At 39.1% G+C, this 16,273-nt stretch overlaps 1 protein-coding gene across 1 annotated transcript in view; it reads right to left on the bottom strand.

Moving 5' to 3' along the window:
• Positions 1 to 16,273, bottom strand: part of LOC117290455 (IgGFc-binding protein-like) — an 88,440-nt gene that overhangs the window by 15,804 nt on the left and 56,363 nt on the right. The window contains exons 75-77 of the mRNA XM_033771871.1: positions 13,584 to 13,763; positions 12,332 to 12,534; positions 10,711 to 10,906 (exon numbers count right to left, since the gene is read on the bottom strand). Coding sequence (XP_033627762.1) covers positions 10,711 to 10,906; positions 12,332 to 12,534; positions 13,584 to 13,763 — 579 coding nt within the window. The remainder of the gene's footprint in view (positions 1 to 10,710; positions 10,907 to 12,331; positions 12,535 to 13,583; positions 13,764 to 16,273) is intronic.

The raw sequence follows: 16,273 nt of genomic DNA, 5'->3' as shown, positions 1-16,273 counted from the left end.
TGCCGCCCGTGTTCCATGGTAGATAAATCGATGATGTCACAACAATTTAAATTCTTTGTAAACTTTGGGGTTTGTTTTTTCTCTAACAAAAATCAAACATTACTTACAAATAATTCTTACAAAGGACCAGGTTATTCGAAATTGTAATCGAGTCCCCAGATCCAAAGAAAGACTAATTTTTCGACACATCGTGCGAGGAAAAAATGACGCACATAAAACTTTGCTTCGCGGAACTTTTTTCCTTTTAATATTAGATAAATAAACGGAAACTTGCGTTAATGCTTTACGTAATCTTTTGGGTAAAAACATATGAACATGCTACTCGTGTCAAAATCGTAGAAAATGTAGATTTTCGTACAAAAAATAAACAATTACATTTTCCAGTTTATCGAACGGATTGTGAATGTGATAAGAGTGCCATGTACACAATTCATCTTTTTCCATCATCTGAAAGTGCACACGAACTTTCTGCCAAATGTAATCTGAACCCTGTATATTATGTGTATGTGTGGTGTGTTAAGCTCATTTTTCTGTTAATGCTTATCTTGTCAATCACAATTGATTCTTTAGTTGAGTTTAAGTTTTTTATCAAGGCTCGGGGCACCAGATCAAAGAATTGAGAAACCTTTAAATTGGCTTTGAAAAATAACATTCTTTCAACATAATATTTTGTAAATCTATAGATACTATGTCAAAGAACAAAACTAAAACATCAAAAAATATACATTTTAAAGGAGTTTGTACCAGCATAATCTTTGAAATGAAAAACCCAACTTCCCAAAGTACTACAAGCAACCAGGGATTTGAACTTTTTTGTGTGAAAACCAATCCAGGAGGTAGGGCAAATTCCTCAGCATAGGTTCAATGGAGCATTGAAAAGAAAATCCATAAAAATGGAAGCTTGACAAACTTCATTGACAGCAATTATTCATTGCAGGCAATGCGAGCGTCTGGGGCACCTGGCTGTATTGTACTACTCGGCATTCACTGGACCGGTTCACACGGATTCACCACAATGGGCTTTTCACCTCGTTACTTTACCCCTAAATTTCAGTTTTACCTGAACGGAGCCAACTTTCCCTGTGTGCACACTGAAATACCCTCCTCTTTCATTATTATTTCCACACCCGCATTAAGTTTTCTTTGTTATGCAAATAAGTGACCTGCAATGTGACCTTGCTTGTCTGACTGTGGTATCAATACATTGTATAGTGCAGCTCAATGGGGCACATCAAGTTATTTACACTTTTCCAATCATTATTCGTACGCAAGCATATTATATTATTTTTTATTTATTTTTGGAATTGCGTTAGTTATTACTTCGAGGATCCAGTCCCCATCTGACTGCGTGCGCTTTCCTTGTAGTATTTGTGTTCCTCCCTAATCTAAATGTATTACCCCTTGTTTTGTTTCTAGTGGGTTATTTGCCACCACAGTGATAACGTTTGCTTTTCAGGGAGTCATTGGCTTCACAACCAGACTAAATGAAATAAAATGAAACCATTTCCTCTTACAGAGCGACAAATATGTAGGTCATTTTCGAAACTATGGCTGAGACTTGGGTTCCGAAATCCCATACCGAAATGCTATGTATTATCTGATGCGGAACAAGCATGAGTCCGAACTGAAGTCCTTGTTTCGAAAAGGCCATGATTCCAAAGTATAACCTAGAACAAACCTTATGTTCGAACTCGAAGTCGTAAAGTAAAGACTTGTTGGGAATCGAGATAATATTCACATCTCAAAAGGAAGTGTGATGCTCAGAGTACTGGTCAGAACGTCAGCCTGTCAGCTTAAAACTATTACATCTTACAAGGTGTGAGGTACACTTGGTATTCAAAATATTTATTCAATTACACATCCAACACAAACCTAACCAGAATGATAGGATGAATTTGAAACGAGATAAAAACCCCAAATTGAAAACTGAAAACAAGTTCCACATGCAAGACTCCGGTTCGAGGCGGGATTTGAACCGGGTCCACAGAGGTGAAAGACAGGGAAAGAAACCACTGAGCCAACCTGATCCTAAACTTGTGTAGTTGTGTTGCAAACTCCATTATTACGTTAATATGTTTAATTACAAGAAGTTACTATTGCTCGTATAGTATACGTGGTTACAAATCCCCCTTTTTTTTGGGGGGGGGGGGGGCGGGGCGGTTGTGAGAGTGGCTGCTGTGGGAAGAGCAAGTGCGGTCTCGACTTTTTGAATAGTGCATTATGCACCAGGAAATTAATTCAACTTAGAGAACATCCTCGATAAACCAAGTACAACTTTTACATTTAAAGTCATCTATCTTAAAAACTTTAATTTTCCAGACCCATTAATAATCAAGGGAGAAAAAAACTCCCTAACAAAAGCAGTCGGGTGTTATTTGGTCGGGTCGAGGCTGAACGGTTGAATGATGCTATTGTTGTTACCTGATTACATAGTGCTCTCATAGTTACAACAGGTTTTCTACAGCCAAACCGGTGATATTAAACACACAGGTAAACTTCACCACTACCATTATTTAAATTCGGCTTTCATCGTCGACCAATCAAGTGGCTCAACGTCGATGACTTGCATATCTTTATAGAAAGTGAAGTTAGTGTATGCTGCAATCAGGTCAAGTAAAAAAGTTCTTTTCATTTCTCTCTATTGGAGTTTTTTCTCTTCTTTTTTGGTGATATGTTTTTTTTTTCATTTCAAGTTTTGTAGGCACGTCATCGCTGTGCGCAGCCCAGAGTCTACAGCGGCGGCAGTCGGACAGGTATGCCGGCAAAGCTACGGGACGGCGACCGGCCTGAGTTTAGCGCTTTGGGTAAGTTGTTGGAAAGCTTTACACAGTAGTCATGATTATCTAGTTGTTGGCTTAACTTATATTAATGCCAAAATAGTAACTATTCTAGAGGTGGATGAGAATTTATTCGTTTGACTGTCAATGATAAACTAAAACAACAGAAATGTTTAGTGTGCACGAGAAATTTAGAAATGGGCGTGGTCGCTTGTGCCGAATGCGTGAAAATGCCATGAAACATTTCAGAATGAAATCATAATGGAATAAAAATACTATCACCAATATTGATTTTGTGGAAAGACTTCAAGAATCAATGTCTAGTAAAAGTTTTAATTCACCATGATCAGTAGCAAGGAGTTATTTGATGGATTTGTCAGAGGTTGAAATGCTTTCTTTCCGTTTTCTTTTATTTCGTTTTTTTTTTCAAAGTCGCCAATTCAAAGTTGAAGTTATTTCTTCAGTGTTTGGTACAATACACAGTTTGTAAGCAAAACAGGTTATCATTTGAGTATTCTTGTCCATGGAGTATTCCCAGTTCCCATTTCTCCTAGGGATGGATAAATGTTTGAAGCAATAACATCAGAAGTGACAATTCCATCAACCCAATAACCACCTATTTTAGAATGTAATCCTCATACAGAACCCAAACTAGTACTTAACAACAAAGACCACGTACAACCAAGAACTGGAAGAACTACATAAACTCTGTCAATGAAGAATAACCCAGTCTGGGTAGTGTACAGGACAAAGCTTACCCAAGGACGAAGGTCTCTTTATACAAGCGGGACGCTCATAGCCTAGGAATACCTGGAGTGATTTCTGAATAATAACTGATTGTCCAAACATGACCTTCTTTAATAATACACCAACGGAACTGCTGTGAATTTACACATTCAATATTGGCCGGAACGAGTAAATAAGATCCCTCACTTACGCGATGTTTATGTCAAGAGAAGCACAGCCACGAAGTGTACCTTACAGATGAGTATACCAAAGTCCAGTCTGCTGTTTTGTAAATGTTTTTTTTTGTCAAATACATTTGCAGATACATTTCAGTCACATTTGCCTACACGAGATGTGAATATCAGTACATAGCGATATGGGTGCCTATGGCACTGCAAAAAAAAATAAAAAATAAAATACGACTGAGTAGGTGCGCCAAAACAGCAGAATGAAGGAGGGTTTAAATTCATACATGAGTTATGTGTACTAGTTGTTTGTTGGTTGTTGTTTTTTCCGCGATGATCGGAATTTGTAGGACTATTTGGCAATGAAGAAGAGATTGTGTGGCCAAGTGGCATAACCTTGTCACTAATCCACCCACGAAGGGGCGGGTATAACAGGCACACCCATCCATTCAAACACAATGCTGAGTGTTTTAGTTGTCCGTGGTGGTGGTGGTGGTGTTTGGAAAGGGTGTCGGGTGATATTACTACTCCATTAAGTCAACACATAATTTTAATCTTTTAACAATTATTTTGCTATGGGATGAAAGCGTGTTATTATGATCCTTACTTTGTGTTTTGTTTTTCCTTTGAGAAAAGAGATAGGTGAAAAGTAGTTTATTCTTTTCATTTCAAATTTGAAGAATGGAAGGAAAAAGTATTGACTGGTTTATAGGAAAAACCCTCCTCTTTCCATGCCGGCTGAATAACGAGTACCATTCGATATTTTACTTTATGTGTTGAAGAGTTGATTTCCCTTAAAGGTAAGAACAGAGGAAAGTCCACTGAGACACTACAACACAGGGGGCTGTGTGTGTATCAATTGTAAACAGGCAACCCAACTTTTGCGTTACTCGTTATAGGGAATGCCCTTTTGGTTTTAGGAGCCATTCGATTGTTTCAATCAATATTCAAATGTAGATATAAAATAAAACTAACCCATGGCATTTTAATTTCAAAAGGTTGTAACGTTTTGGAGATGTCATCAACACTCCGGAGCGGTTATGTCCGAGCAGTAAGAATAATCTCCAATTGGAATACACAATCTGACAAACATTTCTGAAAGATGTGCTCCTCAGATGCAAATGTATTTGCATAAATATATGTTTACATCTTTTTCCATAACCACAATACACTCCGATGATACAGAAAATGCTTTACACTAAGCCGATGTACTTCTACCCTAGAAAGTTTTAATAACCAATAATTTAAAGAGTGATAATATACCAAACGAATACGAGTCCCTTTAAAATGAAATCACTCTAAACTCGGAATGAGTTTCAAAATCTGTGAAACATTCGCGCCAATACGCGTGTCTGAGCCATTTGCTTTTAAATATAAACAACTACCCGCCCGCAATGATTTGCTCCGAAAGAAGGAAAGGGAGGCGGGAATGATTACGAAAGAGGAAGAAAAACCTCTATAAATTTCTGCTGAGTATCCAGAAGCTTTGTGGGAAGAGGGTGGGGGAGATACCCGGAAAATACTCGGGGATTACCTTCTAGTCAAATGACGTGCACAAAACAAAATGCTCTTTCGATGTCATTTTCTTGTGTTCTTTTATAATTGTGTATTTAGATAATTGATAATTGTTCTGTAAAGCGCTGTGGTGGTACATTGTGTAAAATCACTCTATAATGCATGATATTCTAAATTGTTTCAGAAAGGAAACCAAACACAAAACATCATCTGCAACTTTGAAGTTGGATGAAGACATTTATACAATATTAGTAGGGAAGGCTGGCCTTAGCTTCCGAACCAAACCAGAACTTCGTCATCAGGAGAGGCATAAACCAATATAGATATTTGTATTTTGTTTCACCATCAGAAATGATAAACCCCCACATGTTTATACTGTGGGAAAAGGTTGAAGCAGATTGAAAGGCCAAGGTGTGTTATTGTTAGCACCCAACCTTTTATAACATTGCAATACATGAGTGGGTACCTGCGGCTAAATAACTATTATTACAAGCCGCAATGGATAGGTACAAAAAAGACCAAAAGCTGTTCATACACAGTGGCCAAATATATTCTTTGACCAATGTACTCTGGCTCGCAGGGTTAGTCAAATCTTTCCTTGTTATCTTGCTAAACCTGGACGGGAGAAAAAGAGCTTCCCATCCAGCGGTTCCCATGAAATTTCCCCTCCATTGTGTGCGCGGTTTGCGTGACCCATACAATTATTAAATATCTGTAGATTTGGGCTTAGTGATGTAGGGACCCAGAAATATACAATGCCAGGTACCCGGCCTGGTGTAGCAACGGTAATAAGCCTGAGTGCGTTTCCACAATGGATCGCTGGGTGGCATTCACGCTATCGGTATGTTAGCAACCCTGGGAAAGTTAGTATGAAAACAAATTATAAGAAAAGAACAAAAACGGACCCTTTGTGGGGTTATTTCCTTCCCTCTTTTGAAAAACTATTATAATCATGTGTTTAATCTTCACAATAAACGTTAATGATAATCATGCGACTGTGGAGAAAACATACTGCGTCATTCCTTGTGAGTTTGCTGGCGTTGAAAAACAAGCGCCCTCCCATTTTAGAAAGATAAAGCAGGACAAATGTGCGTTCCTTTTTTTGGCAACATCACAGCCAAATCGCTGTCAGCCAAGGTTGGAAAAGTATCGGAAGGCATCAATGAACAGCAACAACTGATAGCCAAAGTTTGTAAAATGGGTTGAACTTGTTGGAACCAAATGCACCCAATTATGGAATGAAATTTGTTTGAGTTGGAAATTTGCAGACATTTTGAATTAGAACACACATCTATAAACACATTGAATGTTTTGCTAACATTTTGGCCCCATGCCAACCAGCGCGGTTTGTTGAACAACATTAGAAAGGTCTTACCGAAAAGGTATGCCCTATTGTACTTTGAAAAACTTTGTGATAAATGTGCAATTTCACTGTAATTCAATGTTTATAATAACTATAAGCTTTTGTGTTAATAAAAATAAGTTCCACTTATTTTCACGTAAGCGACTTTTACCAAAGTGACATGCCCACCTTTTTTTTTTTTCTTCAAACGGGTATAGGTTTGTGTTTGGGTTGAAAGTCTAAATAGTTACAACTGTTTTAGTTATGTACACAAACCCACCATTTTTTTTCTTATTTCAGATGTACATCTTACTTAAAATTGGTTTGTAACCAATTTCATCAAACAAGTCTGGTAGGTAATAATACGGTTCACTGATGTCCGAAACAATTGTCTCAGACATTTCAACGAATCAACTGGAAATAAATCTACCGCCAATTTGAACAACATTCTTTTCAACACCCAGCTCATTCAACTTCAGTTGACAATGAATGCTCCACTGAATCAGAATAGTGATTCAATTCCACCAGTTTATCGTTCACTGGGCAGATAATTAGATCATTCAATTTCATTAGGCCGCAAGACTCATTCAATTTCGTAAAAGCCAACAACAAGAGCTGGTCAACCTATCGTTTTCATCAAGTGTGAATAGGTAATATAAATTCAACTTGAACTTATGAATGGTCAATGTGTAGTCTTGAATGCCTATAAATTAAATCAAAGGACTGAAACGAGTCTGAATGGGAAAAACGAAGTAGTGTGCACAAAACTTAATGCATAAACAGCAAAAAGGAAACCCTAGTTTGAGTGAACTATTGAGGGAAATGCTTGAGTTCGAGTGTGTGATAGTGAAAATGAATGAAGTGTGCAGAAATTGCTGGAATACCTTTGCTGCGCAAAGCAAAACAGCAAGCTTCAAGAATAAAATATATAAACACAATTTACAATATTAATGATGCACAGTGAACATCATGAGCTTTCATAGGTGATTCTTGAATAGATCAACCGTGACTCCTTAACGAACTCGGGGATCTCATTCCACAGGCATGGCAGGTACTTCAAATACGCGAGCTGTGCAGAACGGAAGTGACGAACGGTTGAAACGCAATATTCCAGAAGGATTTTGATATCATGGTTCACTTATAGGACAGGAAGAGAATGCAATGGACGCGGAAATCACAAAGAAGAACAGCCCTCTATCACGTGACATGTGACATCGCCACCAGGTGTACTTCAGTGACATTTAAAAATCTGAGCACACTTGGTAGCGGTGCCTTAAGTCATTATTATACATCGTGGATCGTGATTGGCCCGCTACAACATGGATCATGATTGGCTAAGAGTTTCCGCCTGAAATAAACTCGTCACGTACTTCATTTTATTGTTCCTGGAGACCAAAATACTACTAGTGGTGTACTCCTCTAACCATGCTAAACAGAAAAATGTTTTGTTTTTGTTATTTCAGTCTCTCAAAATACATATAACAAAAGCTTACCTATATAGTTTTATAAATGCAACACGTTTCAAGGAATGTAAGAAATCCATTTTATCCATCAAGATTAAAGGGAAAACCAAGTGCATTTTATCTAATAAGGCAAAGAGATTGGGGGGTGATAAATTGATGTCCGCACCGTTTACAAGATATCCATCGTGTGTTTTGTTTTTTTGTAGGTGGCCTATCATCAAAGTTCAGAAACCTTCAATCATCGCAACAGCTACGGACGCAAAATCTAATTACCAATCTCAATATTATCATATATATACATTTATAAGCTCCCAAGATTAAAACTAAAAGTACCTGATATTAATAACAGACAACTTTCACAAGCACTATATAAAACAGGCTTAAAGTCTAGCTTTGTGAAAAAAACTCTTCAAGATTGTTACTGTACGATTTGAACACTTAACCTGATGAGAATAATTCTTTCTTCAGATATGTAGGATGTTGACAATTCTGCACGAGGTCGGTCGTTCAATATTATTCGTAAATAAGTTAAAGTATAGACCATGTGAACTTTGTTTACAATAAGTGTGACCCTGTACATTCGTACATGAAGAAAGAGCTAGTCTGGCAGGCAAGATACTGCACTGGTCATATGGGAAAGTTGACACTTTGTGTCATAATTTCCACATCAATCCAAAAGTTGATAAGAATTAGACAGTGCAATCTCCATAAAATATAAGATTTGATGTTTTCTTCCAGTAGGCTGTGTACAAATCGTACCTGCAGGAAGTCCAGGCTTGGTGGCTCTTTTATAAACATGTGATGTCACAGGTCACATCGTCTATACAGACTTGTTGAGAACAAACTTAGCCAAAAGTGTCAGTGTTCTATTTCTTTTAAGGCATACATTTAAGAATGGATTTTCTTTTTGACCCTTACACCAATGTATATTAATGACTGTATACCCAGCAGTTTCCCGAGTTATGTGGAAAAGACAACACATCACTCCTATTCTTAATTCCCTTCACTGGCTTCCTGTTCTGTACCATATTATTTTTAAGTTGCTCTTACTTGTTTTTCGTTCATTACAAGGTTTTGCCCCTAAATATAATGATTCTCTAATGACCAAGTATAAGCCTTAGATCTTCCGATTTGTCCTTGCTTGTTTGTTTGTTGTCTCTCTCACTCACAATACCTGGGGGATCGATCTTTCTCTAATGCTGGTCCTCTTCTTTGAAATAAACCTCCTCAAAACATTTGCAACATATCTTCTTTGAGTAGTTTTAAGGTAGTCTGGTTCCCAGACCCAAAAATCTCTGACTAGGCTCTGTCGAATTTAGGGTCCGGTATCACCCAAAATCACGTGACCAAAAAGGAGGAATTCCTCCTTTTTCAAAGTTATCCAAAATGTTCCGAACGTATTGTTGTCAACATTCGGACAGTATCGTTGATGTTCGGTATGGCGATGCGACAAGTTCAAAATATATAAACCTGGGAAATCGCTCCGGGATCTGGTAAGTTTTTGTCCTTTTTCTTCAAAAATATTTTTTCAGAGGTGTTTTGACTTGAGTGTTCATTAGACATTGATTGAGGATTAAGTTTCATGATTTTTAAAAGTGGTAAAAATGGGGCAAATCTTGTGACTAGCTGTCAAAATTATTCGTGTTGAACCAGATTGTCATTAATTGACGATCAAAATAATCTCGTAACCCTCCGGCCTGGCGGCCGTTGGGAGGAGGGTTACGTTATCGCAACTAGTAGTACGTGCAGACATGGTTTCCCTGGAGATGACCCCCGACCCTGGCAAGTTGCGTCATGCTCAATTTTTAACCGTGGGTGATACCTGACCTAAGATTTTTAACAAGGAATCTTTGGTCAGGGGACCAGACTAGTTTTAAGGAAACTCTCAAAACATGGTTGTTCACCCATAAAGTTTTTGTTCTATATTTGGTTTATATTTGGTTTTCGTAGTAGCTTTGTATGTATTATACTTTTCTCTTTCTATTAAATTTCAGGTTTGCGCACCATGAGCATCTTGTGTGATGGATACCAGCGCTTTATAAATATTCATATTATTATCATTATTTTTAAACATCCATAGGCAAATCCCTTGGGTGGGATCCGAACTTCACGACCTTTGCATTGCTAGAGCAGATGTGTTAGGACTACACCATCAACAAATTAATGTCTATTAAACTTAAGAATTCTTTAAATAAAATTCTACTTTCATTTCTGCATGGGTATTTCACAAGAGATATCTCGCCTGACCTTGGATACCATACTTTCACTTAACTTGAGTTTTTTTTTATTCTATTTAAAGAAGTGCAAAGATGAAAGCTCCATTGTTTCCTTTGGTTGTCATCGCGATCGACTGACGTTTACAAAAGGGTGAAATGATGTTGAAACCAATCGACCTCTGGGTAATGGTTTAACCACAGTTGGGGTTCTTTAGATATCCACTTAATGGATGGGTAGGCAATAACTTGATGAATGTTCCCCGCTGTTTGACCTTGTCACTTCCAGATCATCTGACCTGACTTGTATTATAAAGCTATAGACCAATCAATCAAAGCGTTTCATAGAGATTGAAATATGTGGATGTCTCTGATTGGCTGGTTAAAAACCTGTAGAACTGTTGAGTGGCGGATTTTCTTTTCATTTAGTATTGCGGTTAAAGGTTGACGTGATTAATAAACTTGTGAATGAAGAGATTTGGATCTCACCTGTGGTTGGTCCTCTGATTTGTGTGCAGTTGATGCCATTGCCGAGGTAACCCTCATTGCATATGCACATACGATGTTGGTCTACAATGCCGCATGATGCATATTCATGACATCCTAGTGGTTGACATTGGACTGTCTGTGACTCTGTGCAAATACACTCGTCTGTGCAGTTTTCACGAACCCATTCATCTCCAATCTGAGTTCAAACCAAAGAAACAAAAAAAGGAATTTGAAACATTCAATAAAAGAACTAAAAACATAAATGCAATAAAGATGTTTTGTTCCTCTTAAAATGGAATTGTCACAGAAACAGATGTAATAAATAAACTAAATCAATGTTCCGGCTGTGACAATCAAGACATAAACCACAAGGTTTACTGTGACAATTATGTTGGGTTAACTATGGATTAACTTAACTGTAGACTAAACGGTCTGATCAGGTCATGCGGGTGTAACTTTAATAACAGTTCATTAGACCATGTTTATAGGTTAAATATAAGTTACTAGTGAGATGTCATTGATCTGAATTTTTCAATTAGTTTAGTTAATTCTTTGGTTTTACAAAAGAAAAAAGTCTATGGTTGATATTCTGTATATCAAAAGCAAGGATATTCTCTTAAAGTTCCAGATTAGCAGTTACAACAAAAAGAAATACAAACTCTAAGAACAAGTTTTATCCTAAAAAGCTAAAGGATTGTCAAGTTAATTCCAGTACTATTGAGACATCTTTAGTAGGTAAAGTAAATTGGTGAAGTAATTCAACCGAGTATATTTGGTTTGCGACACTGGGATAAGCTCTACTGAAGCTGTGTAGCTTGTTCTGCAAGAACTGGTCAGGTTAATTTTAAACTACTGTAGCAGGCGTGTAAATAATTGGGAGACTAATTAGGTTGCGATACCAAAAACTTGTCCTAATGCATAATAGCTACAGTAGCTCTAGCAGGGTAGGCATGACAAATTCAAGGGATTTCTACTGCCACCTTGATGCTCGAGGGAACTTCTATAGCTACAGTAGCTCTAGCAGGGTAGGCATGACAAATTCAAGGGATTTCTACTGCCACCTTGATGCTCGAGGGAACTTCTATAGCTACAGTAGCTCTAGCAAGGTAGGCATGACAAATTCAAGGGATTTCTACTGCCACCTTGATGATCGAGGGAACTTCTATAGCTACAGTAGCTCTAGCAGGGTAGGCATGACAAATTCAAGGGATTTCTACTGCCACCTTGATGCTCGAGGGAACTTCTATAGCTACAGTAGCTCTAGCAAGGTAGGCATGACAAATTCAAGGGATTTCTACTGCCACCTTGATGATCGAGGGAACTTCTATAGCTACAGTAGCTCTAGCAGGGTAGGCATGACAAATTCAAGGGATTTCTACTGCCACCTTGATGCTCGAGGGAACTTCTATAGCTACAGTACATGTAGCTCTAGCAAGGTAGGCATGACAAATTCAAGGGATTTCTACTGCCACCTTGATGATCGAGGGAACTTCTCCTAATCTTCACTGCCATGGAGTAAGAGATTATTGATCTCATTGTTTGACTAGCTAGCCTGGGTTAATCACTATCGGCAGACTGAATAGAGGCTTAATAATGACCCTAAGCCTGGAATAGTACATACCGAGTAATAATAGCCTTGATCCGTGCAGCCGCACTGACTGGAAGGAACACACTCCCGATCATCGAGTTTGAATCCAGGTGGGCACACACAGCCTTCCTGGCAGGAATCACATCTTGCCGAGCCCTCTTCGTCACGACTGGCGCATGTTTCTGGGCACACCGGAGAGCACGGTGAGTAGATTTGACCACCGGAACATCGGAGTGCTGAAAGTGGCAACAAATTAGAAGGATTGGAGTCAAAGGAATAAAAGGATCAATGTTCATAACTACCCGAGACACACACAGATTTGTTATCACATAAGGAGTGATTGTTCCGGTTACCTGGTATATCACTGGGAAAAAAACTATTGAAAATCCAATATGAACAAATCTAAAAAAATTAATAATGTTTAGCCATATATGCAGGTAAAGGACCTGATATTACATTTGTCAGATTCATAATTCTTTCTCTATTAACTTTTCCACACAATTGACCTGGAGAACCATTAGCCAGCTCTTTTCAGACCCACCACTTCTCCCTTGTAGACATCAATACATACCACTCAAAACAAATCATAATGCAAAACAATTACAATTGTTTTTGTAGAGGACATTGTGGGTGTACATGAAGAAAGAGACTTGGCTTTTGTGTGTAAAAACTCTCTGCTTAATTGTGTTTATTGAAAATTTAATTCAGTTGTATAATTGTGATGTTAACAAATAACCCAACCCTTTATACAAATGTTGCACTGAACAGGTCGTTGGCCAAAAATATTTCTCCACTGCTCCCCCACAAGAAAACACATATTAACTTACCTACTACTACCAGCATGATTACCTCGAACAACCTAATACCCAGGGTTCGATTTCACAAAGAGTTAGGACTAGTCCTAACTTAGGACTAGTCCTAGGAGATATACACATTGCATGGATAGTCCTAAGTTAGGACAAGTATAAACTGGTCCTAAGTCGAGATAAGACTAGTCCTAACTCTTTGTGAAATCCACCCCAGGGCTATTTCTAACACTGTACAAGGTGCTTGAAATGACCATCGATGGGCCTGATCACTCTAATTTTTCCTGTGGGGTTCATCACCCATGTTTCCCCGAGCCATTTTCATGAGTCTTTTGTATCGCATCACATAATTGATTCTCAATCAGTAAAAATTCAGAATCAATTATGGTGGTACTCTGGAAATGGTGCTAAAGGCTGTCAAATACTTCAAACAACCAAAGAAGAGGAACAAAAAACAAAGTTAAGAAGTTGGAACTTACGGCAGAAATCTTCTTTCCTCCAAGGTGAGGGTGGGAAGCCATATTTAGTGCAGGTTTCAGCATAAATGCTGATGTCATCGCAGATAACATCAAGGTCTGGCAGTGTGGCACATGCATCGTAGACACATGCATCATAATATATATTGGGGTCTAGATGAATATTGCACTCTGCAAAGGGACCTAAGAATACAACAAGAAGGCAGAAACAATTGTTAGTATTTGTTTTTTTCTGGTAATGAAACCAAGAGTGTTTGGTATGTGAACAAGAAACACCAACGTTAACCCCTAGTCTTGCATGATAAATATTATGTGTCCTTTTAAGTGTCCTAGTACAGGGGACCTATGGCCTTATTTCCCATCTGAAGGACAAAGCAATTATGGTAAAGTTTCTGATTCAAAGAGACGAGTGTCACGACCGGGACTTGAACCACACTCTGCTTAATAATAGAAACACCAAAGAGACGAGTATCACGACCAGGACTTGAACCCACACTCTGCTTAATAATAGAAACACCAAAGAGACGAGTGTCACGACCGGGACTTGAACCACACTCTGCTTAATAATAGAAACACCAAAGAGACGAGTGTCACAACCGGGACTTGAACCACACTCTGCTTAATAATAGAAACACCAAAGAGACGAGTGTCACGACCAGGACTTGAACCCACACTCTGCTTAATAATAGAAACACCAAAGAGACGAGTGTCACGACCGGGACTTGAACCACACTCTGCTTAATAATAGAAACACCAAAGAGACGAGTGTCACGACCGGGACTTGAACCACACTCTGCTTAATAATAGAAACACCAAAGAGACGAGTGTCATGACCGGGACTTGAACCCACACTCTGCTTAATAATAGAAACACCAAAGAGACGAGTGTCACGACCGGGACTTGAACCCACACTCTGCTTAATAATAGAAACACCAAAGAGACGAGTGTCACGACCGGGACTTGAACCCACACTCTGCTTAATAATAGAAACACCAAAGAGACGAGTGTCACGACCGGGACTTGAACCCACACTCTACTTAATAATAGAAACACCAAAGAGACGAGTGTCACGACCGGGACTTGAACCCACACTCTGCTTAATAATAGAAACACCAAAGAGACGAGTGTCACGACCGGGACTTGAACCCACACTCTGCTTAATAATAGAAACACCAAAGAGACTAGTGTCACGACCGGGACTTGAACCCACACTCTGCTTAATAATAGAAACACCAAAGAGACGAGTATCACGACCAGGACTTGAACCCACACTCTGCTTAATAATAGAAACACCAAAGAGACGAGTGTCATGACCGGGACTTGAACCCACACTCTGCTTAATAATAGAAACACCAAAGAGACGAGTGTCACGACCGGGACTTGAACCCACACTCTGCTTAATAATAGAAACACCAAAGAGACGAGTATCACGACCAGGACTTGAACCCACACTCTGCTTAATAATAGAAACACCAAAGAGACGAGTGTCATGACCGGGACTTGAACCCACACTCTGCTTAATAATAGAAACACCAAAGAGACGAGTGTCACGACCGGGACTTGAACCCACACTCTGCTTAATAATAGAAACACCAAAGAGACGAGTGTCACGACCAGGACTTGAACCCACACTCTGCTTAATAATAGAAACACCAAAGAGACGAGTGTCATGACCGGGACTTGAACCCACACTCTGCTTAATAATAGAAATACCAAAGAGACGAGTGTCACGACCGGGACTTGAACCCACACTCTGCTTAATAATAGAAACACCAAAGAGACGAGTGTCACGACCGGGACTTGAACCCACACTCTGCTTAATAATAGAAATACCAAAGAGACGAGTGTCACGACCGGGACTTGAACCCACACTCTGCTTAATAATAGAAACACCAAAGAGACGAGTATCACGACCAGGACTTGAACCCACACTCTGCTTAATAATAGAAATACCAAAGAGACGAGTGTCACGACCAGGACTTGAACCCACACTCTGCTTAATAATAGAAACACCAAAGAGACGAGTGTCACGACCAGGACTTGAACCCACACTCTGCTTAATAATAGAAACACCAAAGAGACGAGTGTCACGACCAGGACTTGAACCCACACTCTGCTTAATAATAGAAACACCAAAGAGACGAGTGTCACGACCGGGACTTGAACCCACACTCTGCTTAATAATAGAAACACCAAAGAGACGAGTGTCACGACCGGGACTTGAACCCACACTCTGCTTAATAATAGAAATACCAAAGAGACGAGTGTCACGACCGGGACTTGAACCCACACTCTGCTTAATAATAGAAACACCAAAGAGACGAGTATCACGACCAGGACTTGAACCCACACTCTGCTTAATAATAGAAACACCAAAGAGACGAGTGTCACGACCAGGACTTGAACCCACACTCTGCTTAATAATAGAAACACCAAAGAGACGAGTGTCACGACCAGGACTTGAACCCACACTCTGCTTAATAATAGAAACACCAAAGAGACGAGTGTCATGACCGGGACTTGAACCCACACTCTGCTTAATAATAGAAACACCAAAGAGACGAGTGTCACGACCAGGACTTTAACCCACACTCTGCTTAATACAAAACACCAAAGAGACGAGTGTCACGACCAGGACTTGAACCCACACTCTGCTTAATAATAGAAACACCAAAGAGACGAGTGTCACAACC

The sequence above is a fragment of the Asterias rubens genome, chromosome 5, assembly GCF_902459465.1.
Source record: "Asterias rubens chromosome 5, eAstRub1.3, whole genome shotgun sequence".
In the NCBI taxonomy this organism is placed as follows: Eukaryota; Metazoa; Echinodermata; class Asteroidea; order Forcipulatida; family Asteriidae; genus Asterias; species Asterias rubens.
Note: the sequence above shows the minus strand (reverse complement) of the source record. Positions and strands in the feature narration are given on the sequence as shown.